Consider the following 27488-nt stretch of genomic DNA (forward strand, 5'->3'; position numbering starts at 1 on the left):
ACCTGCAGGTTGGAAAACATGTTGGGTGCTTTCCCCCCCTGTGCATTAAAATAATCTTTGCTTCTTCAGGTGCACCGAATACATGAATATTTACCCCCAGCCTTCCCCAGGAAGCCCCTCAGGATAGTCAGAGTCAGGCAGCAGCCTTCTGGTTTTATTGTCATTATTTTATTTCCATTAGTTCTAAAGGTGTAGAAGTTACGTGGATCGGTAGCCATACTACTTCTTAATATATATTTTTTTACATCTTTAAATAATTACAGCTTGTTCAGTTGGTTGGTTTCCCTCTCCCCCTTACAAATAAGTGTCTGTTTCCACGGGACCTTCCCAGCTGACCTGGGAAGCTTCAAACTTTATACATGGAGGAAAAATAAAAGGCAAAACAAGACACCACCCCTGGCATAGTCACAGCTTCAGAGTTACACTGAGAGTCATTGATCGGTTTGAAAGCTCTTTTACAATATTCCTGAGCTCCTCCTGATTGGAGAGGGTCCAATCATCCCGTACGATTGCAAAGTGGAATACGGATCTCTTCTGATCGATTTACGCAACAAGATCTGACGCGATTCTAGATATTGCACTTTCACAACTCGGAAAGACGTTTAGAGGTGGTGAACGACCTTTCCACCCCTCTCGCTCCCCACCCTGGTTCTCATCTGCCCATCTCGCTCCGGTGAGCACCGAGCCGCATGAAGAGGGCTTGGCACAATCCCACCTTGTGCTGCAAACCCTTAGGCATCAAAATTCCCGTGTGCCATTAACGATGAGCTCTAAGGGAACAACTTCCACAGATAGGTTTATATAAATGCTTAAGTGTTTTGCAGGACTGGGCCTTTCGCTCTTGAGGACAGGGATGGTTTTTGGTTCTGTTTGTGTAGGACCCATCCTGGTGTCACAGAAGGGTTGAGGTTGGAAGGGACCTCTGGAAGTCATCTGGTCCAACCCCCTGCTCATGGTGCTCAGCAGGACCTCCAGCCACGCCACAATGGAACAAATAACAGCAATAATTGTCTTGTCGTATTGTCTCTGCTAATTGTATCTAATTTCCTTAGCAAAGCAGGCTCTGAATGCCTCCCCCATCACTTGAAGGAAAGCAGAGCTGGAATGTAACCCTGAATTTTGTAAGTCGCCCCTCTCACTAGAACGAGCTGCATCTCCTGGTGGTTTCCTTCCTTCATCCTGTGTGAATCCCTTCACGGGTCACCTCTGGTGCTTGTCGTCCTGTGGTGACAATCCCAGGCGCATCTGAAACATCAGCTGCTGGTGGTGTAAAGGAGCCTCACCTTTTGAAAGCAGATGTCTTGTTATCTAGGTCCATGTAAATGCTCTTCGCTGTGTTTCAACATCCGTTTTTTAAGGCTTTGTGGGAAGCGGAGAGGCAGTCAACCAAATTGTGCCACGGTCATTTAGATAACCTAAAGGGACATGAGCCAGAGGGCTACCAGGCTTATGTCTTGCAGGGTTTTTCCACCTTGCTTTGCAGGCAGACTCCTCTGTGGCACCTAGGAGTGTGGTTTAAGGGCAGGAGAGAATTTCAGCCAGGGAATTCGGCTTTGAGGGCAGTAGGAGGAGCACAGCAACGGGGCAAAGCAGGCAAAGCCCTCAGGAGCATCACCATGGAGAGAAACGCTGCGTGTGTTTGGTCTGCGCCTTAGATCCTCTCCAGGAAGCCACCTGCTTCCCTCCTCCTCGGGCTGTGCAGGGTGGTTTTAGGTATCTCAGGTGTGTGCGTTGCCAAGAGGCATCTCCGGGGTGCTTCGGTGTCACAGAGAAGAATTCACAGCAAGACCAAAAGAGACCTCAACTGCCAGGTGCAAAGGAATATAGGACAAGGAGCAGGCTGGCTAAAGACCTGCATGCCCGGGGAGACAGACTGTAATGTTTTCACCCCAAATTCATATTTGTTAGGTGCTATTTCTGGCCTCTCTGCAGGCTACTGGCCTCAGCAGAATCACAGATTTTCAGGGTAACATTTTATTCATGTTTCACTGAATGCCTGTAGTTAACACACTAATGAGGTTAGACCCTACATTAGCTCCATGGGTCAGAGTGCAAACTCTGGGGGCATCTTGTGGGGGATGGAAAAAGTTCCCAGTTTGTGGGCTTCATTCCCATGAGCTAGTGAAGGGCACTTCTTGTCAACGGGAGGACCACACTTCGTATGGGGATGCTCACAGAGGAGCCTCAAGGTGCAAACAGCATCCAGCCATCCCTGTGGCATCGCTGCGTCCTCCTCCAGGGAGTGCAAAGGCTCCGTCACCCCTCCAAACCCCTGCAAATCTGAGCTACTACAGGGATTGTGGAGGGGCCCAGCTCTCTGCTGTGACTCCATTCCCAGTCTCTGTCGTGACCAGTCCAGTTGAATCCTTCTCCTTAAAGAAGCTTTTCAACCATCAGGAGGAAATTGGAGAGTTCAAACAAATACAGGTCATGCTTTTGCTTCAACCGTGTATGCGGCTTTCCTCTTTGCCAAGCCCTGTATCTTGGTACTTGGTCGGAAACACTCCTTGAGGGAATGGTAAAGAGTGAAAGCCAGAGGATGGCACCTTACACCCTTCAGCACATTTCGGGAGGATACACGATCCCTCATCCAGGTAGCACTCGGTCGTTCCATAGTCAACTTGAGGATGCAGGGAGGAAAGAGAAGAGCTTGGAAGGCGAGAAGAAGAGTGACGGAGTTTGGGAGCGGACAAAAACAAGAGTGGAGAATCTCGTAGGATGCGCTCTCCCAGAAATTCTCTGCCTGTTCAGGCAGAGCTCTCCCTCCTTGGAAATGCCAGTGAAAACATCCTGGCAAGCATCTGGTGAAGCGCTTAGACGGCACAGGGGAGCTGTGGTGTGTGCAGTGCTGGATTTTGTTCAGCACTTGCTGGAGGAAGAGCAGCCAGGGCTAGGTTACATAGAATTGATCCCTTTGGGACAAGGGAATGAGTCAGCGACCTCTCAGCATCTCTCCCAGCTCCATTTTCTATGATTCCCCGGTTGCTGAGAGCCTTACGGGTAAGCAAAACCATGAGTTTAACACTTGTGTATGAATGGAGTTAGACTCCTCTTGCAGGCAAGCAAGCCTATGCACATGCCTGGTAAAGAAGATGGCTCCTGCCTGCATCCATTAAAGGCTGAAGGGTTTTCTTGTTGTGAAAGGTGAAATCCTTAAGGGTTGGACATGGAAAATGGTCACGAGCCAGCTGCTAGGGGCCAAGTGGGCACTCACAGTACAACAACAGATAAATGACAATAGGACTTCATCAATGACATCAAAAACAACAGAGAAGTATGCAAAATAATTAAATTAACTGTCTGAAAAGTGACAGCACAGCAGCGTTAAAGAGCAACTTTCACTTGCTGTGCTCTACAATAATCTCTAAGCCTGGCCTGTAGCTATTTGTGAGGAAAAGCCCAACACTTTCCTCCAGGATTCGATGACCAACGTGGGTCTCCTCTACCCACTTCCAGAAGGTTTCTCCTTCCAAAATCACCCTTTGATTTCAGACAGACCTTCTCCAGGCTCTGACAACAACCTTTTGGGAACACATGATATTGTAATGATAAATAGGAAAGGAGTTGCTATTAAATACGGACATTCATCAGGTTTCCAGACCATCTAGGAGAATGAAGGTAATGCTCTAGGTACGTGAGCTGAGGATGAGGAGGGGGGCCTCTTTTTTCTCTGCCCTAGATCATACCAAATCCACTAAAGACACCACAGCATGTCTCCTGCAGTCTGTTCACCAAACTGATCTGGATCTGGCTCCATTTGGTGGAAGATCACTGAATTTCAGTCATGAGAAGGTGACGGCATTTCCTCTGGTCGGGAAACAAACGGATGCTGACAGAAGAAAAAAATGTCTTTGTGCCACCATTGTCTAAGTCTCAAATGGCAGATGTTTTTAAATAAAACCCCAAAGCTTTGTCCATCTTTGTGTTTCTGGCTATTTCGTAGAAGATGGTGACAATCTAATAAAGAGAGGCTTGTTGAAAAGGGGGGAAAGGCTTCAAATCCATCAGTTTCTTTGAGATTTGAGTCTTGGTCTCTTTTGTAAGAGCTCTCCTACACCTCAAATAAGTCCTCTTTACCTCTTTGCTGGAACATCTCGAAAGGGGAGAGAAGGCAGGAGAGCAGGGGAGGTGGGGAACAACATTGACTTGATTATTACGTGGCATCTTCTTTGTCTCTCAAGCCGGTCAGCCTGAAGTCTCTGGGTGGAAGACCAGGTTATGCAGTTATGATGTCCCCATGGTTTTCAGCTAAGACCAGGCTGTTCCAGGAGTCCTGTTTGGAGCTGGTTTGTGGAGACTGGCTGATGGCTGACTGGTAGGCCTGCGGGGAAAGCTTCAGGGCTGAAATCGCAGGGTGAATTGAAGATCCATGTCCAGACATGGCAGAGACTGAGAATGCCTACGGGAAAAGGAAAATCCCGTAAACAACACTTCACACCATTGAGGACCCTCTGATTCCCTGTATGTGGGGCTGGTGCCACTGTAATAACACATCTGAGGATTTGCTAGAGTTCGCAGCTTAGATGTGATGCTTTGGACAGACTCTCCTTCTTCTAGACCATGTTCTTTACTATTTGTGCACACGGGACATAGTGTTCTCTTCTAAATGACAGAAATGATCATTTAGCTTCCCAAGGCTTGAGATTTCATCGGCCTCGGGCACTCCTAGCTTACAAATGCCCTCCTGTGGACTGCAGGACACATAACAGCGCTGCAAAGGGTTGCGGGTGCAGGATCAGTCCGGCCCAACAATGCCATTTTTTCCCCCATTCTGTTTAAACGCTGCAGCTCCCTGTATGAACCCAAGGGGAAGGCAACTACCACATACCACCGTCTCTTAGCTGTGCTGGGCCATGGGGATCCTTAACACAGTTATTAAACCCAGAGAGGCAACCCCAGACCAGCTCCCAGCTGCGGGTGCTGCTCAGCAGGAGGCATGCCTTGCTGGAGGCAGGGCTCTTCCCAAGACATCTAGTGGTGGACGTGGCACACAGCACCCACTCACCCTGCAGCTCTCTGCCGTCACGCTGGCTTGCTTTTACCTTCACAGGGACTTAAATTTGGGCTATGTGAGTTTATTCTCACGCTGCATTTCTCATACCGTTCAACACACAGCCAGCCAGTGCAGATGAAGTAGAGTATTGCCAAGTTTTTCCTTGCTTAAGACAAATCAAATCAAGTCATATATAGGGAACGGGTATTTTCTTGCCGTGGGACCCATACAGCTGCCCAGCTAGAAGGAATTTCATTTTTTCATCAAGGTTGCTACCTCTTGTTGTCCATTCAGAACTGCTACATGTCATTAAAAAGCCATCTGTAAAAAAGATGTTGTAAAAAAAAGGCATCTGTAAACACGATGCCAAGACCGTGTATTTTTACCCTGTCCCAGAGAATAGATCTCCTGCTGTGAAATCCTAGATGCCTGGGTTAAAAAGAGGCAACCTTCTACTACAGAGAAGGTTTTGAGGATACTCCCCTCACCATACCAACCATCCTAGTTCCCATTTCTGTCCCACCACCCCATGTACCTGAGAAATGGGGCTGGGGTGCCCGTAGTGAGATGAGAGCCCTGGTTCTGTTTTTATGGGGCGCATTTCCTCGGTGGTCGTGGCACTGCTGCTGCTACTGGTGGAGCTGGTGGTCGGGGTAAGACTCTCACTGCTGGATGGACCTGTGAGAAAGCAAGTGGTAAGCCAGGCTCTTCCCAAGGACCTAGAGCAGTACAGATCTGTACCCACCCACCCAAAGTTAAAAAAAATAGGTTAAAAAGAATAGCAGGAAAGGCTTTGTTACTGCTGAAAGGCATTCAGACATTCCCCATTTTTAAGACGCAGCCCATTTTGTGGTTGGGTGTTGGACTTGGCATATAAATCCAAATGGCCAGAAGCACGAGCACACACATATACACGCAATAAACTCCCTTGTTCAACACTTACCTGCTGGCGTCTTTGTTTTGTTAAGGTTCTTCGGCTTACGCTTCCTCGTTTGAATGCCCTCTTTTCTCATCGCTAAAGGCCGTGGAACCTATGGACCCAAATATAAAAGCACATTGGTTTCTGTATGTCCATGTGGTCACCTAGAACATGGTTCCAGCTCTACCTTGTCGAACCTATGCAAAATTATCTGATTTAATTGCAAACAACAACAAAATGGAGCCCAAAGTCACAGATCAGCACTGCTGTATGAAGAGAGATGTCAAAGCTGCAAGGTGTGCTTCCGAGTGGGACCAGATGGGCTTTTTACAGCGTAGGTATTGAGAGGTTGTTTTAAGGCCAGATGGGAGCAGCCCGTCTGATTTACTTTCCTGTTGAATTCAGAGCTGAAGCTGTCTTTCTGGACAACGCTTATTTTCTAGAAAACTACTAAATCTGCATTGGGGGACCTCCCTATGCAACTGATCCCACTGAGCCAGTCATCCTCAGAGTCAGAAACACGCTGGGATTCCTAGCAACAATTTGTGGGGTCAGGTAAAGCTTCCCCTCATCCGTTGTATCTTCCAGCTTTGACCTATCTCTCCTGGATGCTCCCTCATCTGCTCTGAAGCACTGGAAATCCTTGAGAGCATGGGAGGGTATTAAAAAACAGGAGTAGCAATGGGGAGAAAAATGGGGGAGAAGAATGGGGTTTTCTTCTGCAGTCGCAAGGGTGGTGAAGGTCTCTGTCTCTGCCACTACTACTCTCCCACTGACTGGTGGAAGAAGGATGGGATATTTGCATCCTGAAGTCCTGCTTTGCCTTGGGCTCCAGCAGGACTCTTCTAGATCTATCAGACACGACATGAATGCATGGAGCCCCCACTATTAGGAAGAGACTATCTGGGCACCCGTGCAAGGGAAATCATCATCAGGAAAACCAAGACAAGAGAGCACAGAGTTGTACCCCGAAGCCAATCCCCACCACAGTGCCATCCACACCCTCCCCATAAGAGCAACGAAGGCTTTACCCCGTGGAGCTTCATGTAGAGCCCGCAGGCGTTGCAGACGGGCTCTCCCTCGGCGTTTCTGCGCCAGAGCGTGGTCGTCGTCGTGTGGCAGTTGGCACAGGAGAGGCCGACGCGGCGGGAGGCCGACTGGGATTAAAAACAGAAGAAGAAAAAGCATCAACCCTCCGCTGCTCCCGCCGGCAGCATCTCAGGTCCCTACGAGCTTGCTCCAGGTCCCCTGTCCTCTCCCAGCACCACCAGGCACATGGGTGCTGTGGCTCTGGAAGTCCTCTGGTCTCCCTCTTTCCTCTCTAATAAGGAAAAGAGAGCTTCCAGCTTCCAGCAGCATTGTCTTCCTCAAGATAAAGAGGGATAAGTAATAGGAACCCCCAGTAATTAAACGTTGCAGGGAACAGGTCTTTTCCCTGTCTGGGTGAACTGGTTTAGGCTCAAAAGGCCGCAGGAGGAAGACAATGAGCTTGAGACCATGTAAAATAGCAAACGTGAGCTTAGAAGCGGTGGGAGGAAGAAAAAGCGTCGTCCTCCAAGCCTGCCTGACTCTCCCCAGCACCTTCAAAGCAGAGGTCTTAAGAGGCCTTCAGTTATCCACCTTTGCCAGTGGAAGAGGAGCTTAGAAGAGAGCTTGCAGCAATGACAAAGATTTCCCCTTGCAGGGCTCTCTGGCAAATCTCGGGCTCTGAAAATAAATACTGAATGTATTCATTGAGGTAGAGGAGCTGGCGTTGCTTTAACCTTCCCCCTACGCTATATCCCTAGACGTGTCCCCCTTTTCTTCATGGCAATTGTTTTCCAGAGGAAAAAGCAGGAATCTGGCCATTTGGGCAAGATTTCCAGTTGCCAGCACTGGACCAAGTCTGGTTCCCAGCCGGCAACACCTGACCACACAGAAGCGCCCAGGGATAACACGGATACCAGAAAATGAAACAGGGCAAGGGCTTGGGTGCCAGGTTGCAGACACTGATGGTATTATGTTTCTCCTGGCCAGCAGTGTTGTATATACCCTGCAGAACCGAGATAGGTTTTGCAGGGACTCAGCGCCCTCTGGAACAGATACGCAGGAGATCCCTTCCCAAAAAATAAACAATAAAAAGCGGTGGGAGCATCCAGTCCTTCTCTGGGGCAACCAGGGGTGGGCAGTCCCCAGATCCCAGTCCCTTTGGAGCTGAGGACAGCCCAGTTTGGCCCAGTTACTGGTAGAGGTGGTGGTGGAGCTCGGCTCCATCCATCACCACCAAGCGGTTTTCACAAGAGGGCGCTGGGTAGCTGCGGCCAGTGGCAGCGCTCAAGCTACAAGCGACATTTTTTGGCACTTGCAGGGAATTGGCTGGGTTTGAGCAGAGATGGGTTTGGGCTAGGTGGAGGGCAGGGCAGCTGGGGATGGAGCCTCCAGGATGACGAGGAGCCCCGAGGGAAGGCTTGCTGGCTCCTTGCTACATGGGGTCAGGACAGCCCCGTGTCCCTGCGGCACGGACTGCAGAGGCCTTCCCAAAACTCCTCACCCAAACAGGCCGGGACAGGCAGGATATCATCACCGAGATATTCCACATTCCCTGTGCATGCCCCATCCCGATCCCACAGCCTTTGGGATGCCCTGACCTGCCCCACAAGCTCTGCTTCAGCTTGCCCAAGGGAACAGCAAGCCGGGTGTCCAGGAGAGGTGGCCGGCCACCACGAAGTGAAGGGGGTCAGCCAGCAGTGACCCAGGGGATAATGATCCTGAGGGTAAGAGAAGATCAGCTGGAGGTGTGGTGGAGCTGGAAGGGGTTTCCATTGCTGCTAAAATGCCTACAGAGGTACTAAAGCATATCTGGCTTTCTAGTTGACCAACACTGTTCCGTGCAGCCCCTTCCAACACCTGGCCTGGATCAGGTCTCTGCACAACTAGTCTGGACAGTACGAGGCCTTGCAGCTCACCAAACTCAAGGTAATCCTGCTTATTTTGGAAATCCGGTCCCGAACCACCTGCGCCGGGCAGATGGGGACCCGAGGAGCTGAAATACCCCCGCCATCTCCACCTGGCTGAGGCCTTTTCGCCTCGTCCTGGCAGGCAGCCTTGCCCCACGTGTGATGCTGACTCACCAGCCTCCTCTGGGGTTTGAACAAGGGCCGGTTGATGCCGTTCATCTTGTGGTAGAGCCCGCAGGCGTTGCAGAGGTAGTGCCCCGTGCCGTCCCTCCTCCAGAGCGGGGTGGACATGGCCCCGCAGTTGACACACTCTCGCCCCTCGGAATAGTCATCAAAAAATTCTGCTGCCATGACGGGAGAGAAGGGAAAAGATTCGGTTAATTAAGCGGCTTTACGTTAAATTTCTGCTCTGCTTCTCAGTATTTGAACCCAGCAGTGACATTTAAAGAAATCACAATTGGATTTTATAGGGTGCAAGAAGCATCTCTTCCTTTCACGGGGAAACCCCCAAGATTACAGGGAAGAGGAACCCCTTTCCCTGCCATACAGTGTTGGCTGAAGGACCTGTGTGGCAGCAGGGATGTGCTGGGACACAGATACAGGGAGACAGAAATAGAAACCTTCCCTTCTGCTCTGACGTTATCCAGTTTTCAAGATTGGACATAGCCAGGGCAAACAGATCAGGGCAGGCAAGCGGCCGTGTTTGCAACCCAGATGAATTGCCTGCGACCGGGGACAAAGAGAAGCCCGGACCCACGAAGCAGAACTGGCCAGAGAGCAGAGAGCTCCCCAGGCATCCCCTGTCGGAGCTCAAGTATGTGTGAGCAGAGAAAATCCTGCCTGTGCACCCTGCAGCCCCTGGCTCCCACCTGCCCCTCTGCAGAATTGCCGCAGAGAGCCAAAAACCAGAAATATTCACATGCCATCACTCTATTCTCTGCACAAGAAGCAGCTCCTGAACGGCAGGAATCCGCAGGTATTTCCATGATAAACCCATTCCTGCCCCTGTATCCCCTCTGCACCCAAAGACAGTGACCGAGGCACGCACATGTCCTGCTACGGGCACCAGGAAGGGAAGACCAGATGATAAACTCATTGTGGAGAAGAAGAAGAGGGCAAACAGGCTGGGAATAAACCATGCTGCTGAAAGAGCCTGATCCCCAACATACTGCAACACACATGAGACTTTTGGAGGATGGCAAGAGCTTTGCACTGGGGCCTTCAGCCGTTACATGCCAGTGTAGCATTAACTCTTCCAGTACTATTGTCCAACTTGCTCTATTTTCTGCCTGCCCACCTGATTGTTAGACAGATCTCACTTTCTGCTGGAGGACGAGGGTTCCCCAAACGGCAAACCAGCAAAATTTGACTTTTTGTGGATCCACGTCTCAATCCCTTGTGGATTCTCTGATATCTTGTAAGCGTTACGTTCAACCATCAGCCTTACGTTCTCTCTTCTTCTGCTCTGCAGGCTCTTTTTGGGAAATCTGTGGGAAGCTACGTAACCATAACACAACCAAAGGATTAAAAAATGACTGAAGTGGGGCCGGTAAACAGAGACGCAGAGAAGGATTCATACAAGCCTAGTTATCCCTAGAAAACCAGTCTAAAAATGAGAAGAGATTACACCATGTGGCAATAGGGAAATACTAGAAGAGAGGAAATGAGTACACCTAAGGGGCTCTGGAGCCAGAAAAGAAGAAATACAATGTCTTCTAATCACCTTAGGGAACCCTCATTACATTTGTGCAGTTCTGGTGGTTTAGGAAAGATGGGAATCCCTCCAGGTGAGTTTTGGACTTGGTACTGTAACCATGCCTCACTTTCCCCTTTAAAATCACCACCGAGCCACAGCCAAAACCCAGATCAAATAAACTTCCTTCGAAAAGAGGAGGAATTGGAAGAGCTAGTCAGGAAAGAACTCATTTCCTTGAAAAATCTCAAGAAAGGAAAACACTTTGCTATTTTCTTTCTTAGAAGTAGCTGAGGTTTTTGATTATAATTTTACCTTAAAGAATCTATATTACATGTTTTCGGGGTAATTTTCATCTTATGAAAAAATCTTTTCATCTCTGAAAATAGTTCAGTACAAAGTCTTTGACACAATCCAGGGAGAAATGAGCAGAGAAGGGGTAGTCCAAAGACAATAGTTAAAACTCTTCACTGATTTAAATTGTTCTTGGGAGTTATTATAAAATGTTGCCGTTCCTGGAGAATTTCCCACCAGAAAACCAAAATCCGAAGGCTTTTAATCAAAGAAACAAAAGGGAAAAATTTCTAGCTGTCCCTCAGAAATGTTAAGAGTTGGACTAGCCCTTGAATAGGAAGGTACCTCAAAATGGGTATGATAAGAAGAAATGTCAAGTATGGAAATGCTTTTGTTTTTAAAGAAAACAGCCTGTGGAGTCCAAACCAGACAAGCTGTAAGTCTTTTGTTTTCTGATAATAATCAAATTTGCTACTGTAACCTAGCTCCGTGGTCCGTATTATTTTCACTGGCATGTAATCTGCCATCCAAAATCAAAATACAAAGCAGTCTTCAGACCTGCTCCCTTTGCTCTCCCCAGTCCATCTGCGTTTGTTTGAGCTATATTCTCCACTATTTTTTCTTTCTTTCTTTTGGGTTTGCAGGGGATTTGGACTGGAGCTTCTCTCCTGAGGGACTTTCACCGATTTACGTTTCTGGAAGACCTTTTCTGCTTCTGTAGTAACAGCATTTGTGCGATTTCTTCCTCTCAGCTGCAGGCAAAGGTGAGCTTCGTGAACATGACCAACTGGGAGTCGCTGGAGCTGGAGACCGCGAAGGAGCAGACTTTGCTCGCAGGGCACACGGCGGCTCCACTCAATGGGTGGCTCTCCCTGACCGCGGCCCTCGCGGGGCGATATCGGATGGGTGCGTCCCCTGCGGACACCGCCCAGAGCTGAGTCAGAAGATGACATCTGTGGAGTGCAATCTCATTAAAAACATTCCCAGAGCCCCGCCGGGGCAGGGACAGCTCCTTGACCTCACTAGATCTCACCTGGAGGAGAAATATTGCATCAAGGTATGCCTGATGATGGCAAATTCCTCTCGGCAGAGGTGCTGGCTAGAAGGGTGTGTCATGGAAATGACTGAATGTCCGCTCAGGGAAGACGACTTAGGCTTAATGCATGCCTGAATGAAAGGGTGACTCGTTTTGGTGCCAGTGGAGAAATGGAAGGCAAGGGACTGGATTTCTTTCAAAAAGAGGTGCTCTCATTTCACACCATCACTGAAATCAGGGTTGGGGTTGTGGAGGGGAGCCTTCTGAGCTGGCCTTTCAGCCATCCCAGCTGCTCTTGAAAACCTGGGCATCTATGAAATGCCAAGAAATGCCAAGAAAGTATCACCTTAACAGCAGCAACCCCTGCAGTTTGACACGGGCAGATGTTCAAGACCTAGGTAACGCAATAGCTGCTCGTTTTGGAAGGTGTGGGCCATGGCCTCTGCCTGCCTCCCTCCCTCCCTCCCTCCTCCAGGGGCACAACCAGGGGCAAGGCTGAGCTATATTGGGCATGGAGGTCACTGGGTTTCAAGTGCACCCATTGCTTAATCTGCCCTTGTTATTAATAACGGGGCACCGCAGACCGGAGGATCCCCAGCAGAAGCAGTAAAGTGTTTTCTTGGCTGCCGTCTCGGGGCTGGAGCTCTAAATCCCGGCGTTATGAGATCCCCTGACACTTATTCGTTCCCTCTCCTCGCACTAGCAGCCGGCAGAGGAAACGTTTATTCAGGCAGCAAATTGCCCGAGCGGCTCCCGGCGGGACCCGAACAATGGGAATGGAAGGAAAGGCTCCCCCAGTCGCACTCAGGGCAACAATTTCCGTTTCGCGGCACAGGAGCCACCGCCTGATAATGGAGATTTATGGGTCCGGCCAGTGACCTCTACAACAGCCCTTCTGCTTGGAGGTCCTCCTGGAAAGGTCTGCTCCCTCTCCCAAAGCCGGGTATGGCCAGCAAGGCCGAGGAGAGGACAACGTGTGTGTGCCAGTTGGGCTGAGGAGAAAACAGGCCCATGGCAGGAATAACCTCCTTCACTACATGTGCCTCAAGGTCTCAAGCTCCTCTCTGAAGGCTCAGCTCTCCTAAGTGCCTTTGCCCAGCCCTTATCTCAGATAATATCGGTCTTGGGGTAGTTCAGGCCTTGCTGTGGGGTGAGTCCCTGAGCCTGGCGTTGACTAATGCTAATGGCTTTCTGCTGCATGCTTCATAAGACCCTGCCCCAAGACCATGAAGGAGCTTCTCACGTGAGATCAGATCGTGAAATGGTGCTGAACAAGCCGGCCTGTTGAGGACTGGGGCCTGTCCCTGTCCCAGCCACCAGCTTGCCACATAAAAGGAGGTCCTTTTCCCCTCACACCTACCCCTTACAAAGACTGCAAGGTCCCCAGGGCAGGAAATGTCACTTGAATGTTGCACAACAGTCTCCTAATCTTGGGTGAGGCCTTGAGCATGCTAATGTCAGGAATGCTTTCCACAATGGGACGCTTAGTCCCTAGGGAGCCGGGAGCGATTCTGAAGTGGGGCACTGGGGTCTGTTAGGGGAAAAGCATTCTTGAAGGTGGCCTTTCATGGCTCTTAGTCACTGGGAGCGGCCCTTTACATCCACCACCAGGTCCACAGAGATCAGCCAGGGAGGACAATGCAGAGCTCGATGAAAAGAGAATTGGGAGCCGCCGGCCAGCCCACACCTACAGGCACTTCTTCCAGCATGGCTAGGATGTGACAGCATCTCTGGCCAAGGATATCAAGTCTGGGTACTTCTGCCTTCCCAACCAGGAGAATCAGGTCCCCGTGGACAACAGCTGGGAAGCAGGGGAAGGATGCCCAGGGCTTGGGTCTGAAGGGAGACTTGAACTCCCCTCTGATCCTTCCAGCATCTCTGCAAACTCCAGCTCTGCCATCATGTCCATTCCTAGGTCTTTAGCAAGCTTAAATTTGGAAGCCTTGGAGAGATATCTTGAACAGGTGAACCTGAGGGATCAGGACCCGAAAGAATGGTAAGAGTGAAAGCACCTCTGACGGAGAGGTTTTGATTCCTCCAGTTCAAAGCCAGCAGCCAGTTTATAAGTTTTTGTTCCCAAACCAGCCTCCAGAAGGGGACAAAGAACCCTCCTTGCACTAGTTTGGGTGAGATCTGGTTGTCTCTGCTTGAGAAACAACAACGAGGTTGTCTCCTTTCTTCTGCCACCTCCTGCCCTCACCCCCTCTCTCTACTTGCTGGGGAGAAAGAGACTTCCATTAATATAGCACTGGAGTTTTGTTTACAGATGGAGGGATATTTAATATCAACATTTCCCCCTGCAGAAGTGTCTTCTCAACCCAGTGAAGCAACTCGGCAAAGGAGAAGCTGTCCTTCAAACACAGCCAGGCACTTAGAGGCTCTAAACAGAGCCTGAGAGCAGTTCTCCCTGCAGAGAAGCAGTTTCCTAAAACAATTTGTTATGATAAGAGGTGAGAGCCACGTTCCTGTGTATACAGAATCCCAAATGGACTCTCAGGGGCACTCGCAGCTGAGGCAAAGGACACTGGTCCCTCGGACACATGGACACCTTGGGCTCCAAGAAGATCCCAAGCCACCAGCACCTTCTGCTTCGAGGGACAGCCACAACAGCATGGCAGCAGGAAATGGGATTTACCATTCTTGGCTACTCAGGATGGTTTGTCCCAAATCCCAAGATTGTTCCTATTAAAAAAGAGACAGTATAGAAATCCTTCCTACCATTCAAGCCTTTGGGTGTCCCTTTAATAAGCGTTTTGCTGCAGCGAGTGGAGCAGAAAGTCACATCTCTTTCTTTTAAATGGGTTGAGGTTCTCCCATGACTTGTATGACTACAGGAGCTGCAGCTTTATGGAAAAAAAAATAAAAAAGAAAAAATGCCAAAAACCTTCTGGTCAGATCACAGCTGTTAAAAGTGCTTCTTGTTCCAGTGCTGTGTCTGAGTACAGGGCTAGAAAGGAAAACAGAGCAGCAGAAAACAAGGAGAGACAAAAGCAGAAGAGGCAGGGAGTGATCGAAAATAAAAGAGCCCAGACCTATGCCTGAGAGAGCTCTGCAGCCAAGAGAAAGCTGTCTGTGAGCCTTTCCTTTTTCTATGGGGACATCATCAGCGTGGCATGCAGATGGGGATCAGAAAGCCCATGTGCATTACCAGCTACCAGAGCTGAGGATGTTTCTGTAAAATTAGGTTCTGCCCATTGGCTTTTTTTTTTTCTTTTTTTCTTTTAACCCCTCCTCTTCTCTGCATGTTTCCCCTCTGACAGAATTTGGGGGAAATTCGTCCAGTTACCCACTGGTTTAGAGACCATTGGGACCTATGCACAAGGTTGGCAAGGGGAAGCAGGACGTTGCCTGAGTAGTGCCCATCAGTGAGCTGGTTGTGGCTCTCACCCTCCCATCATCTGGATTAGCAGAAGACATCCCCTGTGTGTTTGTTGATCCACAGGGAATGGAAAAGGAGGCAATTTCCCCAGCGTTAACCAGAAATGCTCTTTCAAGCAAAATGCATCATTGTGAAGCTTCACAGAAAGGGCTTGATGCCGTCCCTGAATGTTTTGGGGTTTATCTGACATGTCTAAAATGGTCGGTCACTCAGTTGGCTGCTCAGAGCGAGTAGCTTTCCCCATGCGGACCTACAGCCCCTATTTAATTGCTCAGGAAGCATTTCACCTGTAATCTGCCTGAGCCACACGCCACTTTTGAGAAGGCAAAGAACTCTCTTGCCTCATGAAACACCGAGACTGTTCCTGCACGACCGTTCCCAGCCAAGTGTTTCACGTCAAGGCAAAGGGAACATTGCGTCCCTCCCCTGCAAAGCTCCCCGCTCTGCCTGCAGCAAGCCAAGGTCTATGGCACACACCACTGCCAACAGCCAAGCATACTCCTTTCCTTCACGGATATGTTTTCCCCAGCCTGAAGGACAGTGGAGGTAGAAGCAGCCAAGGGACCAGCTGAGATCATGTGCTAGAGGTACACGAAGGGAAGGCTGGTCAAAGCCTGGGCCTGGATTTGAGTTCAGTCTCGGCTCTGTCCTTGGGAGCAGGAGCAAAGGCTCTTCCATGCCTCACCGTGTGCCCACACAGGGGAAGGTGGAAAACACCAGGCCTGGGGCTCTGGGGACATCTCAGTGTGTAGTTTTGGGAAGGGGCAAGAGGTGGTACTGGGGGCTGGGCAGTGTGGCCACTGGGAAGGGCTCTCCACCACACCAGAGCCACCACCTCACAAGCCCAGAGGCTGTACCACAGCTGCACGGAGAGGTGGTCACCCCCATGCTGAAGCAGCATGGCCCGGACCCAAAAAGTGGGCAGCAGGCCGGGCAGGAGAAGGCCTGCAGCTCCCCTTGGGTTGTATTTGCACGGGGGTAAGGCCCAACAAGCTCTGTCCATGCTGCAGTGGAGACAGGCTCTCCTTTTTCCATGTCCACCATGAACACCACTCGTATATGGCCACTTACACACATATGCGTGCAGGATGGGGGCTGTTCAGATGACAGAAACACAGCCAGACTGTTAGATCCCAGTCACCCCAGCATCCTAAATGGGCACAACCCCACACTACAGTCAGAAAAGGCAAACCCATTCCTTCTCCCCACCCATCCCTAGCAGCTCACCAGCAGGCCTGAGGCCCTCCATCAGATCCTGAGGAAAGCTTACGCAAAAAAAAAAAAAAAAAAGTTAAAAAAAAAACAACAGCAAAAGCTGATTTTGGGCAGAGCACTTGCTGGCCACCCTTTTGATGGCAGAGTGGTGTCCTACAGCAACTTGTGCTGCCTGTGAAGTTGTGTGTAAGTGATCTCCAAGGCCTGCTTTCTTTTGCTGGGACGCAGGCCTGATCCCACCCACCAAGGTGACCTCCCCTTTCTTACTCCTACTTACAATTCTTACACTTGTAAATATCTGAGGCTCTTCTGATAAACAGGAGATTCCTCTGCTTATCGACTGTCCAAATATTTTTAACAAATCTCAGATTAGCATGGAGAGCTCAGGGAATGGCCAGGATGGGGCCATCCACAGCCTGGGGGCTGTTTGGCGGCAGGGACCTGGAAATGGTCTTTCTCTCACTAGACAAAGGAAAAAGAGCCACAGCATTTTCCCCCTTGAAATACATCCCATCTCCACGTGCACGTGCTTTAGCTCTCCTTTGATTACTGCAGGGATGATGGGGAGAAAATGGAGAGTGTCAGAGCCAAGGAAAGCTCTGTAGCCTTACGGCTGCTGGTGTGCCAGGCCCGGTGCCCATGTCTGGCACCTGGCACACGTTCATCAAGCATGACACAGCCTTCACGTGCCCTTGGCCTGCCTTGGTTGGCCACCTACAGCACGGTGGGTGAGCCGAAACACCTAAAACCACAGGAACCCGACGGTCTGTGGTCATACATCCTCCTGCAGCATCTGTCTGTCTGAGGGAGAGCATCTGTCCGTCTGTAGGGGTGGCCCAGGTGGACCAAAGTCAAGGCCCAGGCAAGTGGTGCTGCTTGGGGTCGTTACAAAGATATAACGAGGGAAGCTGTGCGGATATATGCTGACAGCAGGGCATTAGGAGAAGCTTTTTCATTAGGACATGGATTAGGTGCCCAGAGAGGTGAGGGCATTTCCATCCCTGGGCATTTCCAAACATCAAGACAAAGCCACAGCTGGCCTGAGCTAATTCAAGTGGCTAATTGCTTTGGGCAGGTTGGGGGCTAGAGATCTCCTGACACCCCTTCCAACCTGCCTTTCTGTAACCCTCCTACTCCAGAAACTCAGTGGTTGTTTTTTTTTTATTATTTTTTTTTCCAGACTAGTGCAGATCAGAGGAAAAAATATTTACCTGAATCAGGCCAAAATCCCTTGTGGAAACACAACTGTATTATTAGTGTGTGTGTGTTATGTGTGTGTTTGTATGTATATATATACACACATACATACAGACATATATATTCAGTGTAGATATACACTTACTGTGTCCTTAAGAACGCTGTTTTAGCCAGCTAGGAGTCATCTCTAATTAGCTGTCTTTGCTTTTGGTGTTAGAATTATTTTTCTATGGCTATGCAGAACATAGCTGTATAGAACTGCATATATATATATATGTGTGTGTGTACACCACTACAATGCACACACGTATATACAAACACACACTTTATATATTCTAAAGTATATATATACTGTGTATATAAATACACACTTTATATATTATAAAATACATATATACCACATATAGGAACATATGAAATATGTAGTCTATACACTGCATAATATGCCCAAGCCCTCTCTGAACATGACAACCTTAACAGAGACCTTCAGGTGCATATTCAAGCCCTGCCCCAGTATTTTGTTCAGACCCTGTGGGCTGACCAAAACCCACCAAAACCAGCGAGGTCGGATCCTGGCCTCTCTACGGGATGGCAGCCAGGCACAAACAGAAAGGTGTTTGGTACGGCATATGGGATGCTGGGTGCTCTGACCCCCGGCCCTCCTCTTTTCCTGTTTTAATCGTTATTCTGGACAGTAAAGTCAGCAGGGGTGGAGGACGGAGCGATTCTGCGATAAAGTATCTGCAGAGGTCAGCCGAGCGCTCGGCAAGCCCAGAAACTGCAGCCCAGGCCAACAAAACGGCAGGTACCTGACTTATCAGGGCAACATACAACTTGCAGTTTTTCTACCTCAATTGATTGGACTTTTTATCTAAAATAACAGACATTATAAGATAGGCGAAAGTCGAGATAAGGAGCAAAATTGAGTAGTCTTGAATCAGATCAGCTTGGGGACAGGTTCAAACTCCCACACCTGCCCCGGGGGAATCAATGAAAGTTTCTTGGCGTCGTCCACTCGTTTTGAAACGCTGCTCAAGTGGAGTGAACTTTGAGACCGTGGCGTTTATTCTGTGATTATAATTAACCTGCTCACCCGTTGTTATTGATTTCCTCGTGAAGGGAGGCGACGGGATGTTGGCTCAGGAATATAGATGGCTGGGGAGGGGAGGCGAGGGGGCACGCAGCCTAGCCCCTCTTTGTGAAACGATGAGGGGCAGGACATAGGCAGCTCCTGGAGAGAAGCCTCGGTCATGCCCAAGACCCTGGGCACGAGGGCATCCTCCCAGCCCAGGAGGCCAGGAGGAGAAGATATCCCACAAGCCAACTGCCTCCCTCTTGCTCGGAATCACCAAGGCATGTCCCAGATCTGCATCCATCCCAGCAGTGAGCCCCTGGGGCCAGCAAGCCCTTCCCCAAACCCTCTCACACATCTGGGGCCAAAAGGGTCGTTCGGAGGAGTCCTGATGGCTGGGGCTCACCTCCTCACCCAGCACTGCGAGCTCTGAATATTAATTAAATAATGATGGCCTGCAAACCCAACAGCTTGACTTGGAAACTCATAGGATTTTAAATCATATATTTTTATGTCTCCTCTGGAGCACAAGCACGTAGGAATTGGGGGTTCCCAGGTTTCTTCTTGTCCGGAAAAGCTGCCTCTTTGCCTCCCTGCAAAAACAGAGCCTCACGTGTAACGCCACGGCTCCGGATGATGGAGCCTGGAGGAAAAGCGAGCCTCACCAAAGGGAACGAGGCACAAAAGCCGAGAGCCGAAAGGGAGCTGCCTGGGGACATTTGCATCGTCCCAGGACAGCCCGGGGGGACGGCTGCCCCAAGACAGCATCGAGGAGGCTGGGGAGGGCAGCGCCAGGACCTCTCCTGAGATGCTCCCCGGCAGACACCAGCCTCATTCCCAGGGATTAGGAGGAAACATTCCCAGGCAGGGATTTTGTTATCCCAGAGTCAGAAGCAGCCGGTACCAGGCCCTGTAGGAGACATGGGATCAGCCCCGCGCACCCCTGGTCCGCCTGCCCCGTCCCCACCTCTGCTGCCGATGGAAAACTTGCTTCCCCTGACTTTCCATGAATTATTTTTTCCCCTCCCTCACAAACAAGCCAAATTTCCGACTCCCTCTCAAGGCTGGCGCGGGCCGCGCGAGCCCAGCTGGCTCCGATAAGGGGCTCGCCAGCTTTGCGGGTCGCTAAAAATAAAAATAAAACAGCAAATCCCTTTGTGCTGCACCGCGTAAACCGAGCGGCTGCTTTCCAAGATGGAAAAAGGAAGGTGCTGCTGGCGTCTGGGAAGCTTTCCCGGCCAACAGCCTTCACCTCCCCGAGGAAAGCTGTAGGTTCCCAAATAGCTTGCAGGGGGCTGGGTTCCTGCCCTAGGGAAGCTTCTTGCACGGGCCTGATCCTGCAGCATCTCCCAGCCCTGGGCGAACCTCCTTTTGGGATGGTTTCAGCTCAGAGGGGGCAAGCTCCTCAAGTTTGCTTGGTTGGTTTTGGTTTTTTATTTTGCTAGTTTGTGCTTTTTTTTTTTTCCGTAGCCCATACTGAATTTTTTTAGCGAGCGGGGGACTGATCCTGTAAGCACTGCCTGGGCAAAACCAGCAGGATTGGTCCTAGAAACATCCCTGCTGTAAATCCAGGGGAAAACTCAGTGCCCACCAGGAGGGGAGGTATTTCCAGCTCCCCTCCTGAAAGCAGGCTGGAAATACCTGGTGAAAGCCGGGGGAAACTGAGGCATGAGACAGCGTGCTGGGGCTGGGCATAGAGACAGGGGCATGAGACATTTCTGTGCATCCCCTACAGCTGATTTCAGCAGCAGAAAGACATGAGAAGGATACAATTTCGCCCCTCCAAGCAGAGCGTGAACCCTACAAGAACTATAGGTGTCCAGAGCCGCTAAATAAAATTACCCAAAGCTATCTCTGTGCAGGGAAATAACTGAGGAAAAATTTAAAAAAAATTACACCGGGCATCTCTTGGGTAAAAATAATGATTTTCGCTTCCAGTTGATGCTTCCCCAGCCTTGGCTTTACAACCCAGGCCTTGCCAAAAGCAGAAGGCTGAAATGTTTCAGTGCTGCTGACGGGGTCAGACGTGCGGCCAGCCTGGGAAGTCTCTGCCCAGCTTCCTGCGAGCGGCCGCCCGGCTCTGAGCTGCCTGGAGGAGAAATCCCAGCTCCGGCTCAGCGCAGGGAAAGGGAAACGGCGACCAAGTGCATCGCCAGCTTTGCTCAAGCACGGGGGAAAGGCTGCAAACGCAGCCCTCCCGCGGGGATTTCTCCTCCTTGCTTTGCTTTTCCAGTGGGAAATGACCTGAAAAAGCAACAAGAAAAGCCCCTTCTTGCAACCACCCCGTATGAGCCCTAACAAAACATCCACGGCGTCGCTCGGCACGCTTCAACAGCAAAAGGGTTCCCAAAAAAAGCCCCGAAGCCGCTCGTCCCCCGCTACGAGAGGCAGTGACGGCCAAATTATTTTCAGCCGCTGTCACGCACAGGCGAGCACCCGCGTCTGAGGACCTCACTGCTCAGGAATGGCAGATAATTGGGTTTAATTTGTCATTACGGATGTATTTACAGCTTGGACTGGTCGCTGCGACCGATCGTGTAAAGAAGGTTAGAGGGACTTGATATTTTGCCATACCACTGGAGGTTTAATAAGCAGCTGAGAGCCAACGTTGACCCAAAGGTTCTGTGTTTTTTTTTTTCTTCGCCCCCAAACCAAGCAAACCTCCACCAGACATCACGGCGAAATTTGCTTGTGTAATTTGGCGTCATTTGGGATGCAAAAGCACCTTCTCACCTATTTCCCTGCTTACTTAAGCAGCGTTTCGCAGTCGCGCACCAAAGGCAGTTTTGCACCTTCCTGCCAGACAGCCAGAAGGCAGCGGGAGCTCAGGACCCATCGAGGAGGCGAATATTTGAATATTCCCAATCCTCAGCCCCACAGGCATAATTACACGCGATCCCCCCCCCCCCCAAAAGGGAGCCGGGACGGGGACAGCTCAACCTCGCCGACACGCACAAGGGGTTACGGCAGCGCGGCCGCCTTGCAAAAATCGGCATTTCAACAAAACCGGCTGCTTTCAGCCCAGGATCGGAGCCCCCCACTCACGTCCCTGCCTGGTTTTGCAGGCAGCAGCCAGCCCCAAAGGGGAGGCAGGAGCCTCGCAGGGCTTTTTTTTATAGAAAAGGGGTGCAAAAGCCTCAAAGCACACAATATGTGCGGTGCTTCACTCCCCAAAGGATGTCTCCCGAGTGCAGAGACATCCCCAAGCGCTCTGTTTCTGCACCCTCTTTTCTGTAAGGGAACTGTAAGGAAGGACACACCAGGCTGGTGTGCAAGGAAGGGAATCTGGGGACAAAAGCTCCAAAAATGAGGTCTGTTTGCATCTCTTTTCCCTATGCACGCAAAGCTCTGTGGGTCTCAATGAGCAAAAAATTCAATCCGGAGCCCTGTGCCCATAAGAAAGCACGGAAAGTTTGGGGTTTGCTACTTCAGCTACGCTCTTAAAGGGTTTTTAATTAGATTTTCTTTGAAATTGCATTTTTTCACCCATTTTTGAACATTCCCTGCGCACGTCCCCCCGCAGCTGCCGACCTCCAGGCACAAAACCTCGCGCATCTCGCCGCACGCCTGCTGCGTTTTCACCTGGGTTGGGATTTATTTGCAGGTCGGCGCATCGCTGGGGAGGGGGGGGGAATTTCCCAAGGCAAACATTTCAAAGCCCCCGAAATATTGCAGCCATCAGGGTTTTCGAAATAACTGGCCCCGTTTGGGATCACCAGGGAGCACCTCTGCCTGCCGAGCCAAGGTTTCTCCATCATCAGAAGAGCACGGAGACAGCAGGATCGGGTCCAATTTCCTTTGGTAAACACCGCCTGATACACGCTCCTCTCTCTTTCCAAGGATTTTGCCTCTTTCTACCCAAAACGGATGGAAATAAATGTGGAGAGAGTGAAACACGGGCTGTCCTCTTAAAAAAAGAAATTGCTGCTTTTGTTATGGGGGATAAAGATCCACGTGGGTGCGTGTACAGAAAAAATAATTCATCCTGGCTTAATAAATCTTGGATTTAGTGCCACTGCTCAATGCCTTCAATTTTGCTGCTTTGTAAAAAAAAAAATAAAAACCATGTATTATATAAAATATATATGGATATGATACAATACATGATATTATAGGTATTATATTACACTACACAACTATTCTATACAACTTGTATGATTGTATTCAGTAATTAAAGCTCCCTTTCCAAGGATGGAGCTGTATCATTAACAAGGGCGATGCAGCGTGACGATGATATTTTTACTATTATTGTTGCTTTATTTGCAATTTTAAATATGCTGTTTGGGGAGACGGGGAAGGGCATAAAAAGAAATCGCGTGCTCGAGCTTGAATCGTGTCTCCCCATCCCGTAGCCCTGCGGGTTTTGTCCCCAAAACTGCGGGGCTGTGGGGCTGGGGACCCCTCTCCTTGTCACCCGGTGACGAGAGCGCAGCAGCTTGTCGCGCCGGAGGGCTGCAGATGATGCATTTGCCTTTACCGGGGATTTTTGCAAATGGGGAAGGAGGTGAGGGAGAAGCATGGCGCGATGCTTTCACCCTGAAGCCGCCGCGTTGGGAGCGGTGCCTTTGAGCACCCCTGCGAAATCCAGACCTCAGCCCTCCCTCCGCTGCCCTGGGGCATCGGCTGGTAGGGCAGGGGGACGTGACAAATGGGATGAGTCACTGGAAACGAAATGCCAGCCTGGGGATGCTACCCCGCCAAGCTCTTCGCATCCCTATGGGAAAGCGTAAGATCTGGTTCCCCGATCTCCCAGCAGCAGGAAAAAAAAAAAAAGAAAGAAAGAAAAAAAAAAACATTTTCCGACCGATGGCCGCGTCTGTTGGGGGCTTTGATCTTCGCAGATGTGGTCCCGTGGAGCCTGGCCGGGGACTCCTGGCTCGGTGAAAGGCAAAACGAAATGCGAAGGCAGCCAAAGTGCCCCGTGCCCCGGCTCGCTCCCGACCGCAGCGGCAAAATTCAGCCTCCTAAAATATATATATATATACAGAAAAATAAAAAGAAGAAAAAAAAAAGACCCCCTACCTACCCCAAAAAAGAAAAATCCTTCAGTTTTACACGAGTTTGCGTTTTACACAAGTTTGCAGCTGAAGGGGAAAAAATAAAACAAAAGTGCACGGGGTGGGGATGGGAAAGCTGGATCTGGCCCCCCCATCCCCTGCGTAAAAGCCAGTGCATTGCCTCTGTTCGTGCTCGCCTCTCCCCAGCAAAGGGGGAACAGGGCAAAAACACCCCCCGGCGGCTCTGGGGGCAGATTTTGGTGGCGGGGATGTCTCCTGGAGGATGTTTTGCCCCTCCTTAGCTGGGGAATTCACCCCAACCCCATGCCCCGGGGCAAGTTCATGGCTGCTGGGTCTGATCCTGCCCTTCAGGGTGAGGAAATGATCCCCAGACGTACCTCCAAACCCCAAGTTTGCTGAACAGGGGTGGTTTTATTTTATATATGCCCATGTGATTTATTTATGCCCCCAGTCTCCCCAGCATTTTATTCCACTGAGCTGCTTTGGCACTTTTTAACCCCAAATTCTCCTGTTAGGGAAAAGCGAGAACATACATCTCTTAGTATCATTTTTTTTTATCACCTTTGAATGCAGTTTCACTAAAGTTTCACCAAACTTTTCCTGGAGCATTGCTTATCAGTGGAAAATAAACGCCATGCCCAGTTGCGTAGACCGCGCGTCTGAGTCTGCAATTCCAGCTCCATCTGCACGGACTTAACCTTCATTATTAAATAGTAACACTAATTAGTATTACAGTAACGGCCGGCTGCTCTGCAATTAGCACTGTCCGAAGGTGGTGTTTCTCCAGGAAATCACTGGAGGAAAACGAAAGCGCTGCAAAAATCCCTGGGCGCAGCAAAGCCTTGCGCCAAGGGTTGTGTTTCTCAGCGTGCAGAGAATAAGAATATCTCCGCTCCCAAGGAAAGGCAAAGAAAGGGTCTTGGGATTCACCATGCGCGGAGCTGCCCACCAGGGAGCTGCCTTCCACAAAATTCACTTTTCTGTTTGAATCCCGAATTTTTAGGCTCGATGCCTTTCAGGCCGTTTCATCCCATCTCCCTCATGCTACGCAAAAGCTCGAGCGAAGAGCACCAAGAGGCAGGCTCCGTCCACGGGACCGGCAACACTAACTGATCCGCAAACCCCAAAAACACCACAAACCTTAAAAGCTAACGCAGTATTTCTGCAGCTGCAATGCTTCATCTTGAATATTTCATTTTTAAGTTATTTTTCTTGCTAAGAGCCCATCAGTGACCACTGCGAAAATGCGATTTTTTTTTTCCCCCAAGGAAGAGATGGGCACTGAAATCAAATAAAAATGCACGACTGTCCTCAATGATACAAATCAATAGTTCCTGGTTTTCCTACATGTTCTGCCACCGCAGGCCTTCCCAAAATCCCTGCCTGGTCAACCAAAGCTTTATCTTTATAGCTGAGTTCCCCATTTTTACGCAATTTCTTAATGCCCAAAGAAATGCAAAAGGCAATGGCAAGGCCAAGCCTTCACCGACACCCAACCTTCATTCCTATAATGCCTTAAAATAACTCTAAAGATTAAGAAAACCTTGCTGAAGGGAAATTTTACCCTCCTGAGTGCAACCCTAAAATGTATCGTCGGCCAAATTTGAGGCATTTGCTTCCGAGCGCCTTTATTTCTTTTCACCCCAGCGCCAGCAGCGAAGCCCCCACAGAGAGGTGGTGGGGAACAGAAATGGGTCCGGGGGAGCAGCCCCACAGCCCTGCTTTCCTCCCCATGTTGCCTTTTTCTTCCACGCAAAATACAAAAGCAATATTTTAAGCCTCTGGGAACAATTTCTGGTCTTAGGACCAGGGCGCTTACAGAAATCAGCGTTTCGGCTCCAAGACGGGGATCAGCACAAGAAACCCGGGTGGGATTTTGGGCAGGGAGACCCCGAAATCCAGAGCTGGGGCACTCAGATGTGCTGAGCTGCCCCCCCCAAAAAGCAAAAGGGGTGCAAGAGGCTGTGGCTAATGGATTCGGATACATTTCTTCTTCTCTCTCACCTCTCCCCCTCGGCACTGAGTTTCCCTTCGCCTTCCCTTTCCCCGGCCTCTCCAACCATCCAACAGCTGCAAAAAGGATGTAACACAAAGCGGCCCGAGAGCGGGATCTGGGATTCACACACCAAACTTCGCTGGTTAATTCCATCCCTAAATTTCCCCCTTTTGCACCAAATCAGGCCAGGAAGGGGCTGCCCACCAGGGTTGCGCTCCCGCAGACCATCCCCGCCGCGGCCCCGAAATGCCTGCGGAGCTATCTGTGGAGCAAACCCTTCCACGGGAGCTCGGCACATGATTCTTGCAGCTCCAGGCCTACCCAAATTTCATTTAAATTATTATTATTTTTTGCAACTGTGGCCTCGAGGACTTTTTGCAACGTTGCAGTGAAAGTGCATGAGTAAGGGTGTAACCGGCACCATGAGGACCCCGATATTCTGCATCCCCAGGAGCTCAAAAACCACAAGTTTCTCAATCCCACCCTCCTAAAACAGGGTCGCGCTGATGAAAACGGGGCGGGGGGGGGGAAAACATGAGAACGGACAGCACCCCATCCCAACGTACACCATCCCATCCCTGTCCCCGGGGGTTGCTGCGCTCACCGATGTTGGCGTGCCGGGCGGCCGCGGGCGTCCCTCGGCTCTGCAAGTTGTGGAGCATGGGGCTGTCGAAGGGCGAAGAAGTCCAGGTGGTGGCCATTTCGGGGCTCACGTAGGCGGGGTAGGGGCTGGAGTAGGAGCCGCCGAAGCCCCGGCCGTACTGCTCCCTCCCGTTAGCAGAAAGGCTCAAGGAGCTGCTGTAAGCCGCCGCGGCCTCCCGGGAAGAGGTGGCAGGGATGGGGGTGCTGGTGGAGAAGGAGAACCGAGGTGACACGGGCGGGTGGGACGATCCGGGGTTGTAAGCGGCGCTTTCGGCTCCGGGTTGAGTCCAGATGGAGTGGCTGGAGACGGGGCTGCCTTGTTGGGATGAGCCGCCGCTCTGCAGGTACGGCAGGCTGGGGAGCATGGAGGTGACCCTCGTGGTGGGCACATAGACGGGGGACGCTGCGGCCGCGCTGTGCATGAAGCCACCTGCCCCCTCGTAGGCCGGGGGGCCGGGGTTCGCCGCCATGGCTAAGCTCTGGTACATCTCGCCGCGGGCCCCCCCAAACCCCGGCCGGCTCCCCGGGCACAATCCAGAGCGGCGACGACGACGACGCGGGGGGGGGGAGCGGGGTGACAAAAAAAAGAACCCCGAAGCCCGACTCCCTTCTCCCCCGACGGAGACGCGGCGAGCGGCGGCCGGAGAGGTCTCGCCTTGGGGTGGGGGGTGGGGGTCCGGCCAAAACGCGGTCGGTGGGGCGAGTTTAATTTAAATTTCTTTTTTGTTTGTTTGTTTTTTGGATTTTGTTTTTTTTTTTTTTTTTCCTCCACCCCCCCCCTCCCCGCCGCCCACCTTCCCCACCTTCAGCAGGTCCGGCCGCCGCTTCCAGCCCCCCAGCAAGAAGTCCTGGTCCCTGCGGAGGAGAAGCTTTTAGCTCCCGCTTGGAATTAGCTTCTCCCACCGGGCTCCATCCATCAGCTCAAACTCTTCCCCCCCCCCCCCCCTCCTCGACGGTGGGGCCGGGCTGCTTAAAACCCTCGGGCAGTCTCCTCCCCGTCCAACCCCCCCCAACCCCCCCCCCCCCCCCCCCGGCCCGGCCAACAGAGCCCCGGGAGATGCGGCTGGGGATGCGGGAGCCCCCCTCGGGGCGGGGTGG

General features: G+C 50.9%; 1 protein-coding gene across 3 annotated transcripts; it reads right to left on the reverse strand.

The window, feature by feature from the left end:
* Positions 1-135: 135 nt before the first annotated feature.
* Positions 136-27333, reverse strand: GATA4 (GATA binding protein 4). 3 transcript variants are annotated; one of them, XM_080586056.1, is made up of 7 exons: positions 27194-27333; positions 26353-26594; positions 9023-9192; positions 6944-7069; positions 5937-6024; positions 5529-5671; positions 136-4399 (listed from the first exon to the last, which is right to left on the reverse strand). In XM_080586056.1, the coding sequence occupies exons 2-7, from the start codon at positions 26447-26449 to the stop codon at positions 4217-4219; spliced, it is 807 nt and encodes a 268-aa protein (XP_080442182.1). In that variant the 5' UTR covers positions 26450-26594; positions 27194-27333; the 3' UTR covers positions 136-4216. The 3 variants fall into 3 exon arrangements, with proteins under 3 accessions (XP_080442182.1, XP_080442181.1, XP_080442180.1); XM_080586055.1 differs by lacking the exon at positions 27194-27333 and having other exon boundaries at positions 9023-9189; positions 26353-27178; XM_080586054.1 differs by lacking the exon at positions 27194-27333 and having other exon boundaries at positions 26353-27178.
* Between the last annotated feature and the right edge of the window lie 155 nt (positions 27334-27488).

Source organism: Anser brachyrhynchus, assembly GCF_964034855.1.
Source record: "Anser brachyrhynchus genome assembly, chromosome: 3".
NCBI lineage: Eukaryota > Metazoa > Chordata > Aves > Anseriformes > Anatidae > Anser > Anser brachyrhynchus.